The 13,984-nt window shown below is 41.6% G+C and overlaps 1 protein-coding gene across 12 annotated transcripts in view; it reads right to left on the reverse strand.

The window, feature by feature from the left end:
- Positions 1-13,984, reverse strand: part of OPA1 (OPA1 mitochondrial dynamin like GTPase) — an 83,110-nt gene that overhangs the window by 27,096 nt on the left and 42,030 nt on the right. For 9 of the 12 annotated variants that reach the window (XM_005302877.5, XM_005302875.4, XM_005302876.5 and 6 more), the window contains 8 exons: positions 11,747-11,912; positions 11,018-11,170; positions 8,758-8,866; positions 8,316-8,395; positions 6,555-6,695; positions 4,672-4,788; positions 3,020-3,113; positions 326-436 (listed from right to left, as the gene is read on the reverse strand). In XM_005302877.5, the coding sequence (XP_005302934.2) occupies positions 326-436; positions 3,020-3,113; positions 4,672-4,788; positions 6,555-6,695; positions 8,316-8,395; positions 8,758-8,866; positions 11,018-11,170; positions 11,747-11,912 (971 nt within the window). The remainder of the gene's footprint in view (positions 1-325; positions 437-3,019; positions 3,114-4,671; positions 4,789-6,554; positions 6,696-8,315; positions 8,396-8,757; positions 8,867-11,017; positions 11,171-11,746; positions 11,913-13,984) is intronic. The other 3 variants (XR_010590526.1, XR_010590525.1, XR_010590524.1) reach the window with 1 other exon arrangement.

A 13,984-nucleotide genomic window follows, 5' to 3' on the forward strand; every position in this document is an offset into this window, starting at 1 on the left:
TAGAGGCAGCTTTTGTTCCCCGATAAGAAAAAGCCAGACCTTAAAACTTCCATCCCGACAGCCCCATGACACACGTATATGGGATCTAAGTTTACAGTTTCATCAGAAGGATGCAATGTTAAGTAACACACCAGTCCTCCAGCACTGCATGGTGTTGTCAGCGCTTTGGGTAAGACCCAGACCTTCTGGCCTACAGGTAAGGATCTGTACTAACATTTCGTATGGTCAGCAAACAGGCATCACAATTTCACGTGATAAAGGGCTCGGCTGCATTATCTGTTTCCTTTCAAGTCGTATGTGAAATACTAGTAGAACAGCTACTCACTGAGATCCTCCGCCAGCTGGACCCTTTTGCCCGTTAGTAACTTAACCTTCTTGTCACTGTCCTCAGCAAAGTCTTCCAGCACTTCCTTCACATTCTTCTCCAAACGTCGCACTGTGGAAAAGACAGGTTAAAAGACGAGTGAATTCTTTGATAGGGAAGAGTTTACAATCAAAGGAATGTGCTTTCTTCTTTGCAAACACTACTTTTTCCATCCCCTCCAAAAAAGAAAAGAAAAAATTCCTAGTTTTTTGGACTTGTGAAGTTTGTGGGGAGGTATGGGCAGGCTGAGTTCACGCATGACCATTTAAATAATGCATTCAGCGTCCCAAGCCGATCTTGCCAGAAGTTTAATAAAACCTACGTATTTGGTATTAAAATATTAATTGCACTTAATTTCTAGTGTATGAAACGTGATATCTAGACACATTTACAAACCCTGGTATTCCCTAGAAAAAGACGGTTACTCACCTTTGTAACTGTTGTTCTTAGAGATGTGTTGCTAATATCCATTCCAATTAGGTGTGCACGCGCTGTGTGCACGATCGTCGGAAGATTTTTACCCTAGCAACACTTGGTGGGTCCGCTGAGGTGCCCCCTGGAGTGGCGCCCTTATGGTGCCGGATATATGACCCTGCCGACCCAGCGCCCCCTTAGTTCCTTCTTGCCGGCTACTCCGCCAGAGGGGAAGGAGGTCGGGTTTGGAATGCATATGAGCAACACATCTCAAAGAACAACAGTTACAAAGGTGAGTAACCGTCTCCTCTTTGAGTGCTTGCTCATATCGATTCCAATAAGGTGACTCCCAAGCCTTACCTAGGCGGTGGGGTCAGAGTGAGACGTCACAGAGTGCAGAACCGCTGAGCTCAATGCCGCGTCACCCCTGGACTGCTGGACGATCGTGTAGTGGGAAGCGAAGGTATGTACCGATGACCAAGTCGCTGCCCCACAGATCTCCTGTATGGGCACATGAGCCAGGAAGGCGGAGAAGGAAGCTTGAGCCCGAGGGGAGTAGGCGGTCAGGTGCATAGCTGGGACACCAGCTAAGTCATAGCATGCACAGATGCATGATGTGATCTAGGACGAGATGCGCTGGGTGGAGACAAGAAGGCCCTTCATCCAGTCTGCCACCGCTACAAACAGCTGGGTCGTCCTCTTAAAAGGTTTCGTTCGTTCGATGTAAAAGGTGAACGTCTAGGGAGTGCAGCTGTTGTTCTCGCTGAGAAGCGTGTGGCTTTGGATAGAAGACCAGGAGGAAGGCTACACTAGAAGCTAGGGAAGTGGAGTTCAGCTAAGCCGCGCTTCACAGTTCCAACAACTGTCACGGGTGGTAAGAAGGAACTGAGGGGGCGCTGGGTCGGCTGGGGTATATAACCGGCACTGTAAGGGCGCCACTCCAGCCGACCTACTGAGTGTTGCTAGGGTAAAAATCTTCAGACGATCGTGCATGCGCACACACCCTAATTGGAATCGATATGAGCAAGCACTTGAAGAAGAACTCGCATTTGTGCATTAATCAATAAATATCATGACAACTACTAATAATGAAATTCCAGCCATGAGTCACAGGCTCCCCTCAAACAGCCTCTCAGAGAAAGCCTGAGCAAACAGATAAACCCTGCCATTTGCCCTGAAGAAAATCAACAAACCCTCCACATAGCAGACTTTATCCCTAGATGGACAAATCTAGTGCCTGTCATTGCCAATAGCTCAGCTGATCTCCAGTGCTGGCTTGGAGCATAAAGAGAGGTTGTTTCTAAAATACACAGGACCTAACCAGAAGGAACTCTAGCTTGGATTCCCCCAAGGAGGGCTGTTAGAATCCTGTGGAGCATAAGGATATTGTGCTCTGTGTGTGAAATGCCCAGAAGAAAAAGTCTCAATCTCTTAACCAGTGAAGGTAGACAAAAGTACTCTTGGGTGCCACTGTTACCTGGGCATCCAACAGGAGCCTCAGAGCCAAAAGAACCACTAGATTGCAAACTGTTTGAGAAAAGTTCCTGAAGTGTAAGGGTCTGATGTTCCTTGCACCATTTCCTCAGGCTCTCTTGTTTCACATGGGCACAGTCTTAGCCGATTAGTTCTCATCTAGACCAGATGCTTGGGAAGCTGAGAGAACTTCCGGGGTAGGACGTATGAGACGTCAAGAGCTGAGTGATATCAGCAGGATGATGGAAGTGCAGCTTTAACAGCCTCACATATACACATCACCAACATCAGAAATAATCAACACGTTAAACAAGTAGCCTTAGGATGCCGTTTCCGAGAGGAAGCAGTGGACGGAGAACTCCAGCTCTGGAACCAAGTAATTTAGGGTTGTGATAATCTCCTCAGGCCAGACTCAGGTATTGTCATGGTTCTCCTTGTATTCCTTACTGAGCATTTTTTTATACTACATACACTTGTGCTTGTTTCTTCCTGCATCCCCCCTGCTTGCTCAGAACAAAGTTCAACCTTTTCAGCATTGTATAACAAGCTAGCACCTGAAAATAGTTGTCAATGGGTTTAAAATATTTAACATACTACCTACATCAAACCCAGTTTAATAGTCGACACCTCTCGTCGCCCACCAAAACATGAAACCAAAGCCAGCCTTCTATTCTAATGAACTAGAAAGTGACATCCAAATGGGATAGCACTAGAAGCTTATTAACCTTAGCACTGTGTTGCAAACAGGGCAGTCGTGACAAGCCTCACCTTCAGTGTTAGTAAGCTGCTGCCTCAGTGTGTTTGCTGTAATCGCCAGCATTCGCTGTATGCGCCAAAACAGAACCACATCATTGCATTCGAGCTGAAACAGGTAGAGGAAGGTGTTAGCGCTTCCCTTCCTTCCTTCCCCACGGGGGGTTCAATGAACCACGTAGTCCCTTAAATAGAAAACTGAGGTTGCTCTGACATACACTCTTGAACACAGTGACTATAGTATATACACATTAACTTATGCAAAGACGTATAGGAAAGATTTGCTGTGCGTGATGAAGAGACATACCCCAAATTCCTATGCCAAAGGCCATTCTCAGTCTTGTTAAATATTTCTCCCACTCCCCCTGCATCCAGTCGTTCACCTTTCTCCAGTGGAAAGGGTCATGAAGGGACAGCACAGGAAAGTGACCTGCAGGCACTACATACAAACTGGGTCTGGGCACATGGCGCTCTCAAGGCTGTATTATACCAGCTGAAAGGAGACAGGCATACTCCAAACTTTGTCTCGCTGCCTGACAAAAGCTTATGAAAAACATGTGGGAGTTAGGGGCTTGCACAAGTGCTAACAGGAGATACCCCAGGTCCACGGGAAGCTCCAGCTTCGTAGAGGGGTTATAACACAGAGGGTATAACACAGATATTTGAACTTCAGCTGGGTTGCTGTCTGTATTCCTGACTGCATGCCTGGTGCCAAAGGATGGCAGCTCCCAGCTCCTCTCTGAGACCCCATCCTATGCTACAGAGCCCTGACTACAGCAGTCCTGTAGAGAGGCCTCTGTGGTAGGGACGAGGAGGATTTCAGACTATGTACGTTGATTCTTTCCCTTAATCATAGGGAGATTCCTTTATTTTAGCTTTTTTTTGGCAGTTTCTCCTTTTCTTCATCTTTATCATCCCATAATTTTAAGTATAAATCTGTGATACGCACTGAGCCGTTTCCATACCTCAAGGGATGACGTCCATTATCAGGATCAAAAACAGATTTCCAAAACACTGTTTGCATCAGAACAAAACTGCCATTTCTCTCTAAACCTTCCATCTAAAATACTGGAGGCGCCACAGATGCACTAAAAGGTTCAGTAGAGGAGGTCTGATTGCTAGCTTTGTGGTTGATTATTAAAAATGAAAATTACTTACATATGGCCCACATTTTATTGTGCCAAATATTAGCCCTTATTTTTGTTTCTAACACTACTGCTCTACCCTCTTCGCGGAAAAGCCACTCTCCTTAGTATTAAGGCTTTTCTTCTACTACAGCTTTGAAATCTAAAAGTCAATAAGGAAAGCAGACATTAATGGGAGAAGTGGGGGCAAATAAGTGGATACCAGCAAGACGCCAATAGTCCACGAGGGCTGTTGTAACATTCAATTGTCACAACACACTGAAGAGTTACAGTCAGGTAAAGAGATGCTTAGTTGATGACTGACATCTAGTGGACATTTTATGTAATTACCAGTTAATGGAATTTTGTCCATTGAAAGCAGACATAGCCAGCTCGGATTATAAATACCATATTGAATATTTAAAAGCATATAAAGAAATAGATTAATTTAAAAATGGGTGCGTTCTTTCTGGCTAGATCTCTGTAGACATTGAGGCTGTTCACATTCCCCAAACTTCAGTATCCATGTGTTCCTCAATTTACCTCAGAATCTACAAAATGCCTTTGGTAGTAATAAAAGCCTCTTCGACAGAGATTACAGTGGCTCAAAGCTGTCCTCAAGAAATGTCTTCTATAAACTTGGTGCCACGTGTCTTTAATCTAAAAAAAAAAAAAAAAGTAGTTAAAATTCATGGATAAACTGCATAAGCATTCTCCAGTTAATATTTTATATATTTTAATAATCACATTTCACCTTAAGCACATGAAAAAAAGTACAGAATTGATTTGCACAATCCCTTTCCCTGCATACATTTAAATGTTATGCGGTTATCAGCTGGTAAATTAATGAAAGCTGTACAGCATATAATCAACTTCTTAACTGAATCCAAGGCAAACATTAAAAAGGATTCTGTCAAATAGCATGTTTACATTTCTGTTCTTCAATGTTTGCAGCATCCTCTCAGAAGTTTAAATTATTGTGTGCAGACACCGTATGCATTTTTAAATGGCACACTGTTATTCTGAGTTAAATGCAAGTTACGGGTCACACTCTGCAAAGACTGTCATTTGAGCACAACAGATCAAGCACTTTGAATGCCATACATTAGTTAACTTGCTGTTTAGCCAGAAAAGGGCACAGGGAAGTATATTAGTGGGTCTTAGATTTATGAAGAAACTACACGCATTTAGAATTTTTCCTCCTTAGGTTTATTTAGACCCCAATCCTGCAAACTCTTACTCTGGTTTCTTATCAGAGCAGCATGTTCTAGTAGATGAAGCACTGTTCTGTTCTGGGACTCAGAAGAAATGGATTCTGTTCCTGACTGCCACTGGCTGGCTGAGTGACCTTGGGCAAGTCATGTCACTTCACTTCTCTGCCTCAGTTTCTCCTATCTTTAAACAGGTGATAATGCTACTACCTCCTTTTGTAAAGTGCTTTGAGATCCTCTGATGAGAAATGCTGTATAAAATCTAAGTATTATTATGATTATTATTATTATTATTATTAACTTAGCTTGAGTATTAATGGTAGTAAAGTTAAGTATGTGCATAAGTCTCTGTAGGACTGGGGCCAAAGTTACTACAAAAACAACACAGAACTAAAGAAAATCTCCATGTACCTAATATTGACAATATTTGAATTTTCTTATATAACTAGTTTTTTAAACTGCATGTTTAATGAAATGAAGGGCCTGGTTACTTTAAGGACCTTACACAGTTAGAATTGTAAACCATTTTCCAAAAGATTTTCACCCTAGTGACACAGTCCCCTAACGAAAGATGCTCCCTTTTGATAGAGTTAACTTCAACCTCTTTGGCTGATTCATCTCATGGATATAAATAGATGAACTTCAGTCAAACTCAACTGCACATACAATTAAATACAATTCACAAAGTCTTCGTAAATAACACAGAAAATAGGTTTAATCATTCCTTTGTCCCCTGTGGAAGGTTTGCCTTCGGACGAAGTGGGTATTCACCCATGAAAGCTCATGCTCCAATACATCGTTAGGCTACGTCTACACTGGGGGTGGGGTGGGGTGGGTTGATTTAAGATACACAAATTCAGCTACGCGAATAGTGTAGCTGAATTAGACGTATCTGATCTGACTTACCCCTCTGTGAGGACGGCAGCAAATCGACCGCCGCAGCTCCCCCGTTGACGGCGCTTACTCCTACTTGGGCTGATGGAGTACGCGCGTCAATTCGGGGATCGATTTTCGCGTCCCGACGAGACACGATAAACCGATCCCTGAGAGATTGATTTTCTACCGCCGATCCGGGCGGGTAATGAAGACCAGCCCCTAGTCTATAAGATGCCACAGGACTCTTTGTTGCCAGTTCAGTTTAGATAGTTATTTTTATGATAGCTAGAAAGAGCATACAAACGTTTCCATATGTTCTGCTACAAAGTTAGATCTTACCAAACATGGGTCCACTGCTACCCCTTTTGCTTCAAGATTCTTTCGGACTGTTGTCACCTCGTCATTTGCAAGGTAAGCTGCATGGTCTTCGTTGCATTTGATCATCTTCTCAAGTTCATTTTTTGTTTCATTGCGAATATTCTCAAATAAAAAAAAGAGGTTCAAATTCAAACACAGACATTCCCACATTATTTATAATTGGTAGTTTCCCAGCACCACCATTCGTGTGAAGAGCCACAAAGGTAAGAATCCCAGTTGGATGTCACTCAACTTGCATAGCATACCATGTCTATGCCATTAGCCCAGACTACAAAAACCCTTACGCAGTAGTAGTATAGGTAGTAATAATAAATATATCACATACTCAATATGGACAAAAAGGCTGAAGTGTAGACTGATGGACAATAATGGTTTTAATTAAGGTCTGCATTTAAAACTCCACCTAGCTGACACAATCAATCACTTGACCATCAGTTCTACATGGCTGCCACCCAACTCAACAAGTCCCTCAACTTTTTCTCTGTTCACCCTTGGATATCTAATCCCAAATCAGCTCTTAGCTGCATTGTAACTTCATAGCCTGGTATCTCCTTCTTAGACAAAGTACCATGTCTCTCTTTATTCAGCCTTAACTTTTTTCACAGAACTAGCCACCTTTGAATCATCCTGGATCTTGAATGCCAGAGAAAGTAAGAAATGGAAAGAAAATTCATCAATTAACTCTGTCATCCCTTTTTGGAAATCTTCAAAATTCAATCTTTATATTGATTTTGCGGCTGTTAAATATTATTCATGATTCAGTCTCCTACCTGTACTATGTTATAGCATGGTCCTCCCTCCTAGGTCTTTCTACAGTAGAACCTCTAAGTTATGAACACCCTGGGAACGGAGGCTATTCACAACTCTGAACAAAACGTTATGGTTGTTCTTTCAAAAGTTTACAACTAAACACTGACTTAATATAGCTTTGAAACTTTACTACGCAGAAGAAAAATGCTGCTTTCCCTTTATTTTTTTGGTAGTTTACATTTAGTACAGTACTGTACTGTATTTGCTTTCTGCTGCTGCCTGATTGAGTACTTCCGGTTCTAAATGAGGTGTGGGGTTCACCGGTCAGAACTCCGGTGTTCGTAACGTTGAGGTTCGACTGTATACAGATATTCTAAAAACAACTCCCTTTTGGGCAGAGACCCAACAGACACATTAAATTCATTGGGAGAAAGTTTCTCACTTGCTCATAACTTGGAAGAGTGGGTTAGAAAAGAAATGCTCAGGCGACATTAACTATAGCTATCAGTAACACGCCAGCTAGAATACTGTAGTTCATTACTGAAATGACATCATCTAGCCATGGGGGATACTACACCGTGTGGTGCAAAAGACTAAATTAATTAACATCCTGCTTACATATTGGTTTATCTACCAAGAGAAGAACTTTCCTCATGACTACAAACATTCAGTTTAACGACTGAACAGTAAAAGTCATAATTCCAATGAAGTAGAAAGGAAACAAGTTTACAATCTCTTATATTATGCACATGCCAGATCTCCAAAAGAAATCATGTCCTTTGGGCTAACATTTACAAAGCTTAGAAATGATCACTGGGAAATTGCCAACTGTATACACAATTACCTGTTTGGCATGTGCAATAGCACTAGAGTGCACAGGTCCAGAATTTTAAAGTTTAGTCATTAATGATCACCAGGCTCACCACAAGAATATGCAGCTGCAAGACATCCAATATTTCGGTTTGCTCTTACCTGTTCTTTAGTGCGGCCTACCCAGTACAGCCATCTTTTTTTCCAGTCTGGGCCCACCATGTCTTCAATAACAGATTCAGCTAGAAAAGAAAACAAGATATTCGATATCACTCCGTAAAATACATGCTACTAGGAAAGACGTCTATTGAACCAAAACCTTAAGTAGGATCAAAAAGTAGACTTCTAACACCTCTTTTATGGAACCCTCAAAGCAATTCAATAAGTAAAAAGCTTTCACATTCACTTTTTAAATGACTGAAATTTTCAAAGCAGTCTAGGGGGATTTAGACAGATCTTTCATCAATTTTTTAACTAACTGTGCTAGTACTACAGTGAGGAGTCTGAAATGTACTATACACAGAATGTAATTGAGATTACATACACATACATCACTGCACAGAAAACTTTTTCTTATCATAGAATATAAAGTGCGAGCACTCACTGTCCTTGAGGCGACTCTGGAGAGTATCCTCCATGAAGTGAATAGCTGCATCCCACTGCTGTTTATCAGATATTGACCGATCTTCTAAAGCATTGTGCTGTATCACTCGCTGGCAATGCAGAAAACAAATCTTAGGTTTTACAGCCCATCTTTTTAGTTGCCAACTAAATTAATTATTTAGAACCTACCTTCAGGACAGAAAATAGCCAACAAAAAGTCAAACTTAGAACACTGTTTCTTGTAATGAAAATATGCCCCACTCAAAAGTGATTTCTGAAAACAACTCAGTTTTAGCAGTATATGCTATTTAGAACATCTCTGTGGACACAGCATTTACCCTGTGTGTTACTCCAGTAAGGGAAACTTTCTGCACATCACCTAACAATGTTTTGCCTTGAAATTCAGCCCCTTATGTTGCTGTGTCTTGCTGACAGGAGGAGAATATGCGGAATATCACATAGTAGAAAGACAAGGTGGGTGAGGACCAACTTCTGTTGGTAGGAGAGACAATCTTTCAAGCTACACAGAGCTCTTCTTCACATCTGGGAAACATACTCGGAGTGCAACAGCTAAATATAAAGTGGAACAGACTGGCATACATAGTTAAGACATGTTTCAAGAGACCATTTAAGGTGAAGTGGACTGTTACACCTGCCCAGTGATAGGGGGGAAAGGAACTGGGTGAGCGGGGGGGGGGGGGGGGGGGGGGGGGGGGAAGGGGGTTGGGGGAGAAGAGGGGAGGGAGTGTTAGTGTGTTATAAATTGTTGTAATAGGCCATAACTCCAGTGCCTCCATTCAGTCCATGATTTTTGGCGTCGAGCAGAGTAATTAATTTAAGTTTCCAGGCTTGTCTTTTGAAAACGTTGTGCAGGTTTCCTTTGAGGATGAGGACTGATAGAGTGATCTCTTTGTGAAAAGCTTTCACCAACAGTGATACGGCATTTTTATATTTTATCGTTTTTCTGTGTGAGCTGTAGTGATTGTCTGGTTTTGCCCACAGAGTTGTCATTGGGACACTGAGTGCGCTGGATGCTGTGATAGGCATGTGTAGGATCCATGGATCTCGAAAGGTGTGTTGAGGTGAGTGTTGAGCATCGTAGCAGTGGAGATATGACTGCAGGTTTTGTATCTGTTGTTCTGGCAGGGTTTGGTGCCACTTTGAATTGGTGTGTCCTGGTCTGTGAGGAGCTTGCTTCTGATGATGAGCTTGGAGAGGGGTGTGTGTGGGGTGGGGGAGGTGTTGTTTGAAGGCCAAAAGAGGGGGTTCAAGAAAGATTTATTTCAGGATGGGATCCCCATCGAGTATGGGTTGTAGTTGTTTGATGATACCCTGTATGGGTTCCAGTGAGGGGTAGTAGGAGACAACTAGAGGTGAGAGGTCAGAGGGGTTTATTTCTGTATTGAAGCAGGTTCTCTCAGGGTATTTGAGTGGCCAGTTCCATGATATGATCTACTTCTCTGGTGAAGTATCCTTGTTTGGTGAAGGTAGTTTTGAGCGAGTTAAGGTGTATATGCCAGACTTTCTCCTCTGAGCATCTTCTGTGGTATCCGAGTGCCTGGCTGTAGATAACCAATTTCTTGCTGTGTTTGTGGTGGTTACTGTAGCTATGAAGATACATGTGGAGATCTGTGGGTTTCTTATATAGCTGTCTGTAGGGCTGCATTATTGAGGCTGATCAGACAACTATATATAAGAAACCCACGGACCAGCTTGTCTTTCTCACCAACAGAAGTTGGCCCAATAAAAGATATTACCTGACCCACCTTGTCTCTCTAGTATCCTGGGACCAACATGGCTACAACAACACTGCATACAATGTCAAGAATGTCAACATGGAATCCCATTGGAGCATGGAACCAACCTACCAGAGGGGCAGGTAAATGCTATTATTTTACCACATTTCTAGGCTTTATATTATTAATTCATTTTACTTGTGGATGTGATTTTCAGGCTGTGGTGCATGGGCACAGAAAAAACCTCTGAACCAAATAGTGAGATTATTGGATACTGGGAGGATAAACTGGTCCATGAAAGGTAATAAAGAATAAAATAAAATAAAATAAAATAATAAGCCAAAGAGAACCACTGATTCAGATCATGACATTCAAAAGCAGAGATCGATACATTTCCGATGACTTCTTCCAACACTATTAGGGATTTAACAAAAAAAATGCAAGCAAAATTAGCATTCATCTTAACTCAAAATGATTTCAAAGGCAACTGGTTTGGCAGCCAGGTGAACAAATACTTCACTATACCAGGCTGTCCTCTGCTCTCTCATTCCACTTGTGGCGTTTAATACTTTCTTCTTTGACAGCTTGTTTCAGTTTATCAAAGATGTCGTCGTGCTCTTTTCCTTTCTTTTCTGTCATGAAGTGAGAAAATTCTTCCTGCAGAGTCTCCCATGCCACCTAGAAAATTCATAAGAGAAAGTTACCTTCTGAAGCAGTCCATTACTGTGAACAGCTGTATGTATTACAGTCACTAACAATCTTCCAAGTATGCAGACAGCAATACTCACTCACCAAGAAACAGAAGATATTAGAATTCAGTGATTTGCTTTTGTGGCTCACATATCAGAGAAATTAACACAAAACTTTGCTCACTGAGCAGCAATAACAGATGAACACAAAGGTGAATTCTGCTGGGAGGAGGGGAAATATGGGTATAGTTAGCCTCCAGCTTTTTGCCACGTAAGAGGGATTTTTATTGGAAAATATTTAGTGAGACAGCCAAATAACGTTTCCAGTGGTTTTTGTGGCACACACACCTGGATGACAATAGCTCGCCAATCTCTAGTGACTGGCTGCAATGATCAGGAGCGCAGACATCAGGAATCAGAACTGCTCCTCTACTGCCATTTACTTACAACTCCTAACCCTCCTTTTAACAGGCTTCCAACAGAAAAATAAAGAGGGGTAAATATGAAAGCAAGGAGATATTTTTATTTATAAAACTAAATTGCATCCAGCTAATTGAGTTCTAACCTCTACTGCTTTATTAGGCAGTTGTTTGTCAGTCCACTGCTTCAGCTTGATGTCCACAGTGGTGTTAAATGTCCCTGAATTTGTAGTCTGTGCTGCTGGCAGGTAGATGTTCTCAATCACATGAGTAGATACTCTTTCCCATAATGTTTTCTGAAGAATCTCCTCCCTAAATGGAAAGGTATAACATATGTGATAACTTCCAGTCCATGGAGTTCTAATCCATATGGCCAGTACTTTAACAGACTGACAAAACAGATGTCTTCTTGTACTTTGGTTATTCCTAACACCAACCCTCAAACCATGAGCTTCTCCCTACTTTCATTCTGCTGAATGAACAAAGATGGTGTCTGGAATTTTTACCCATACACTTGATGAATGATGAAACTAGCTGAGAATTCCAACCTGCAAGTCCATTTCATCATGAATATATGTCAAAGTTCACCTGTCAAATTAGCTTCTCATGTCGCTAACAACCATTGAGCTAACAACCTCATGAGCTAACAACCATTTCTCCTATTTGTGTTGCAGCACAGACAGTTAATATACAATTAAATAAAATAAAGGCTTTATTAGTGATGAGTCAACCCCCCAAAATATTTTTTTTAAAATATGGTTTTAAAACATTTCAGGGAGACAAGGTGGGTGAGGTAATATCTTTTACTGGACCAACTTCTGTTGATAAGAAAGACAAACTTTCGAGTGTACTTAGAGCTCATATTCAGCTCCTTGCCCACCTTTTCTCTCTAATATCTTGGGACCAACACGGCTATGATGACACTGTATTAATGTTTTGGAAGATTTAACATTATATGGGCTAGAGAGGGCAGAGCGGTCATTAAAATTTTCAGGACACAGCATTCTCATGGTCAGCTGATATGCCAACGCAGGAGGAATGACTGAGGAATTTTTCAGAAGAGTCACTTCAGCTCCTTTCATCTAACTAGCATAATGATAAGTCAAATCTGTGTTTCACTTTTATTAAAATATCCCTATTCTCCCCAACCTGTGGTAACTTCAAAACTGTCTGCCTGCCAAGTCAATATAGACGGGGCTGAAGTCACTCAATTCTTTAAAGCTGGAAAAGGCTTTTGGCTTAAATAGGTTTTCAAAGCTTGTAAAACTATTCATAGGAACTTAAAAAGAACAAGTATTTAAAAAGTAGGAAAGAATTCTGGAAAATTTACTATCAGTAAATAAAATTTACTATTGTCTCTGGCAAAAATGATGGTTTCCTTAAAAGCTTTTATTCAAAACAAGGTAATTGGTTCATCATTCAAACAAACTCATTTATTTGAGCAAGAACACCGCTACTGAGAGTGACGACATTGCATGGTACTTTTGCTTAAGCCAGTGCGGGAACCATCAGGCCTGGTGTTTGTGGCTCATTGTAAGGAACAGAGTGGGGCAGGTCTGGTGACTATGAGCAAATGCAATCTCAAGATTTTCCTTATTGTCATGCCACTTTCATCAGATCAACAAATCAACCCTACCCAGGACATAATGGAAATTTTTAACGTATGATAAAAAAAATGTGTAGTCTTCAGCAACTTGTCACTATCACGTCAGATGCACTGATCACTTGATGCATATCACTCTGCACTCAATGGCTCACACAAGGATGTTTTTATGGCCCAGGTTTCAAGTTTCCCTATCATCTATAGTGCACTCTTTATAATAAAATTGGAACATGGTGGTGACAGATTAATTTCTGACAGATCACAAGTATAGCAATACTGGTATTTCACACATGTGATACACTGGTCGAACAGAAGAGCTAAGTGATGGGTCAGATTACCCAAAGAATGCACTGAACTCTGAAACCGTAGGCCAGAATATGAACTCAGAAAAATCTTCTGCACAGAAAACATTCATGGGCCTAGATGTGTTTTAAGGGAATTGTTTTCTTTAATGAACTGGACTCTTAGTATTTGCCCAGATTCTAAACCGTGACCAAGCTGCAGTTCAGGAGGTAAAGGGTGCAAAAGTGGCTGACGCCAGAATGTAGGAATGTTTGGGCTCTGCTCTCTTTCACCTGGCTTCACCCGTCTTACTGGGACAGGACATGGATAGGATGTAGCACAGTGACTGCGCTAGCCAAGGAGTCCTCTGTGTAGAGGGAATCCTCAAAGGGACTGTGAACAGAGTGCTAGGTATGAAACCCAGCAGCGCCTGTGAACAGAGTGCTGACTCAGGGTTTCATACCTACCACTCTGTCACAGGGACCGTTAAGCCTACTTT

Source organism: Chrysemys picta, chromosome 9 (genome assembly GCF_011386835.1).
Source record: "Chrysemys picta bellii isolate R12L10 chromosome 9, ASM1138683v2, whole genome shotgun sequence".
NCBI classification, from domain to species: Eukaryota; Metazoa; Chordata; order Testudines; family Emydidae; genus Chrysemys; species Chrysemys picta.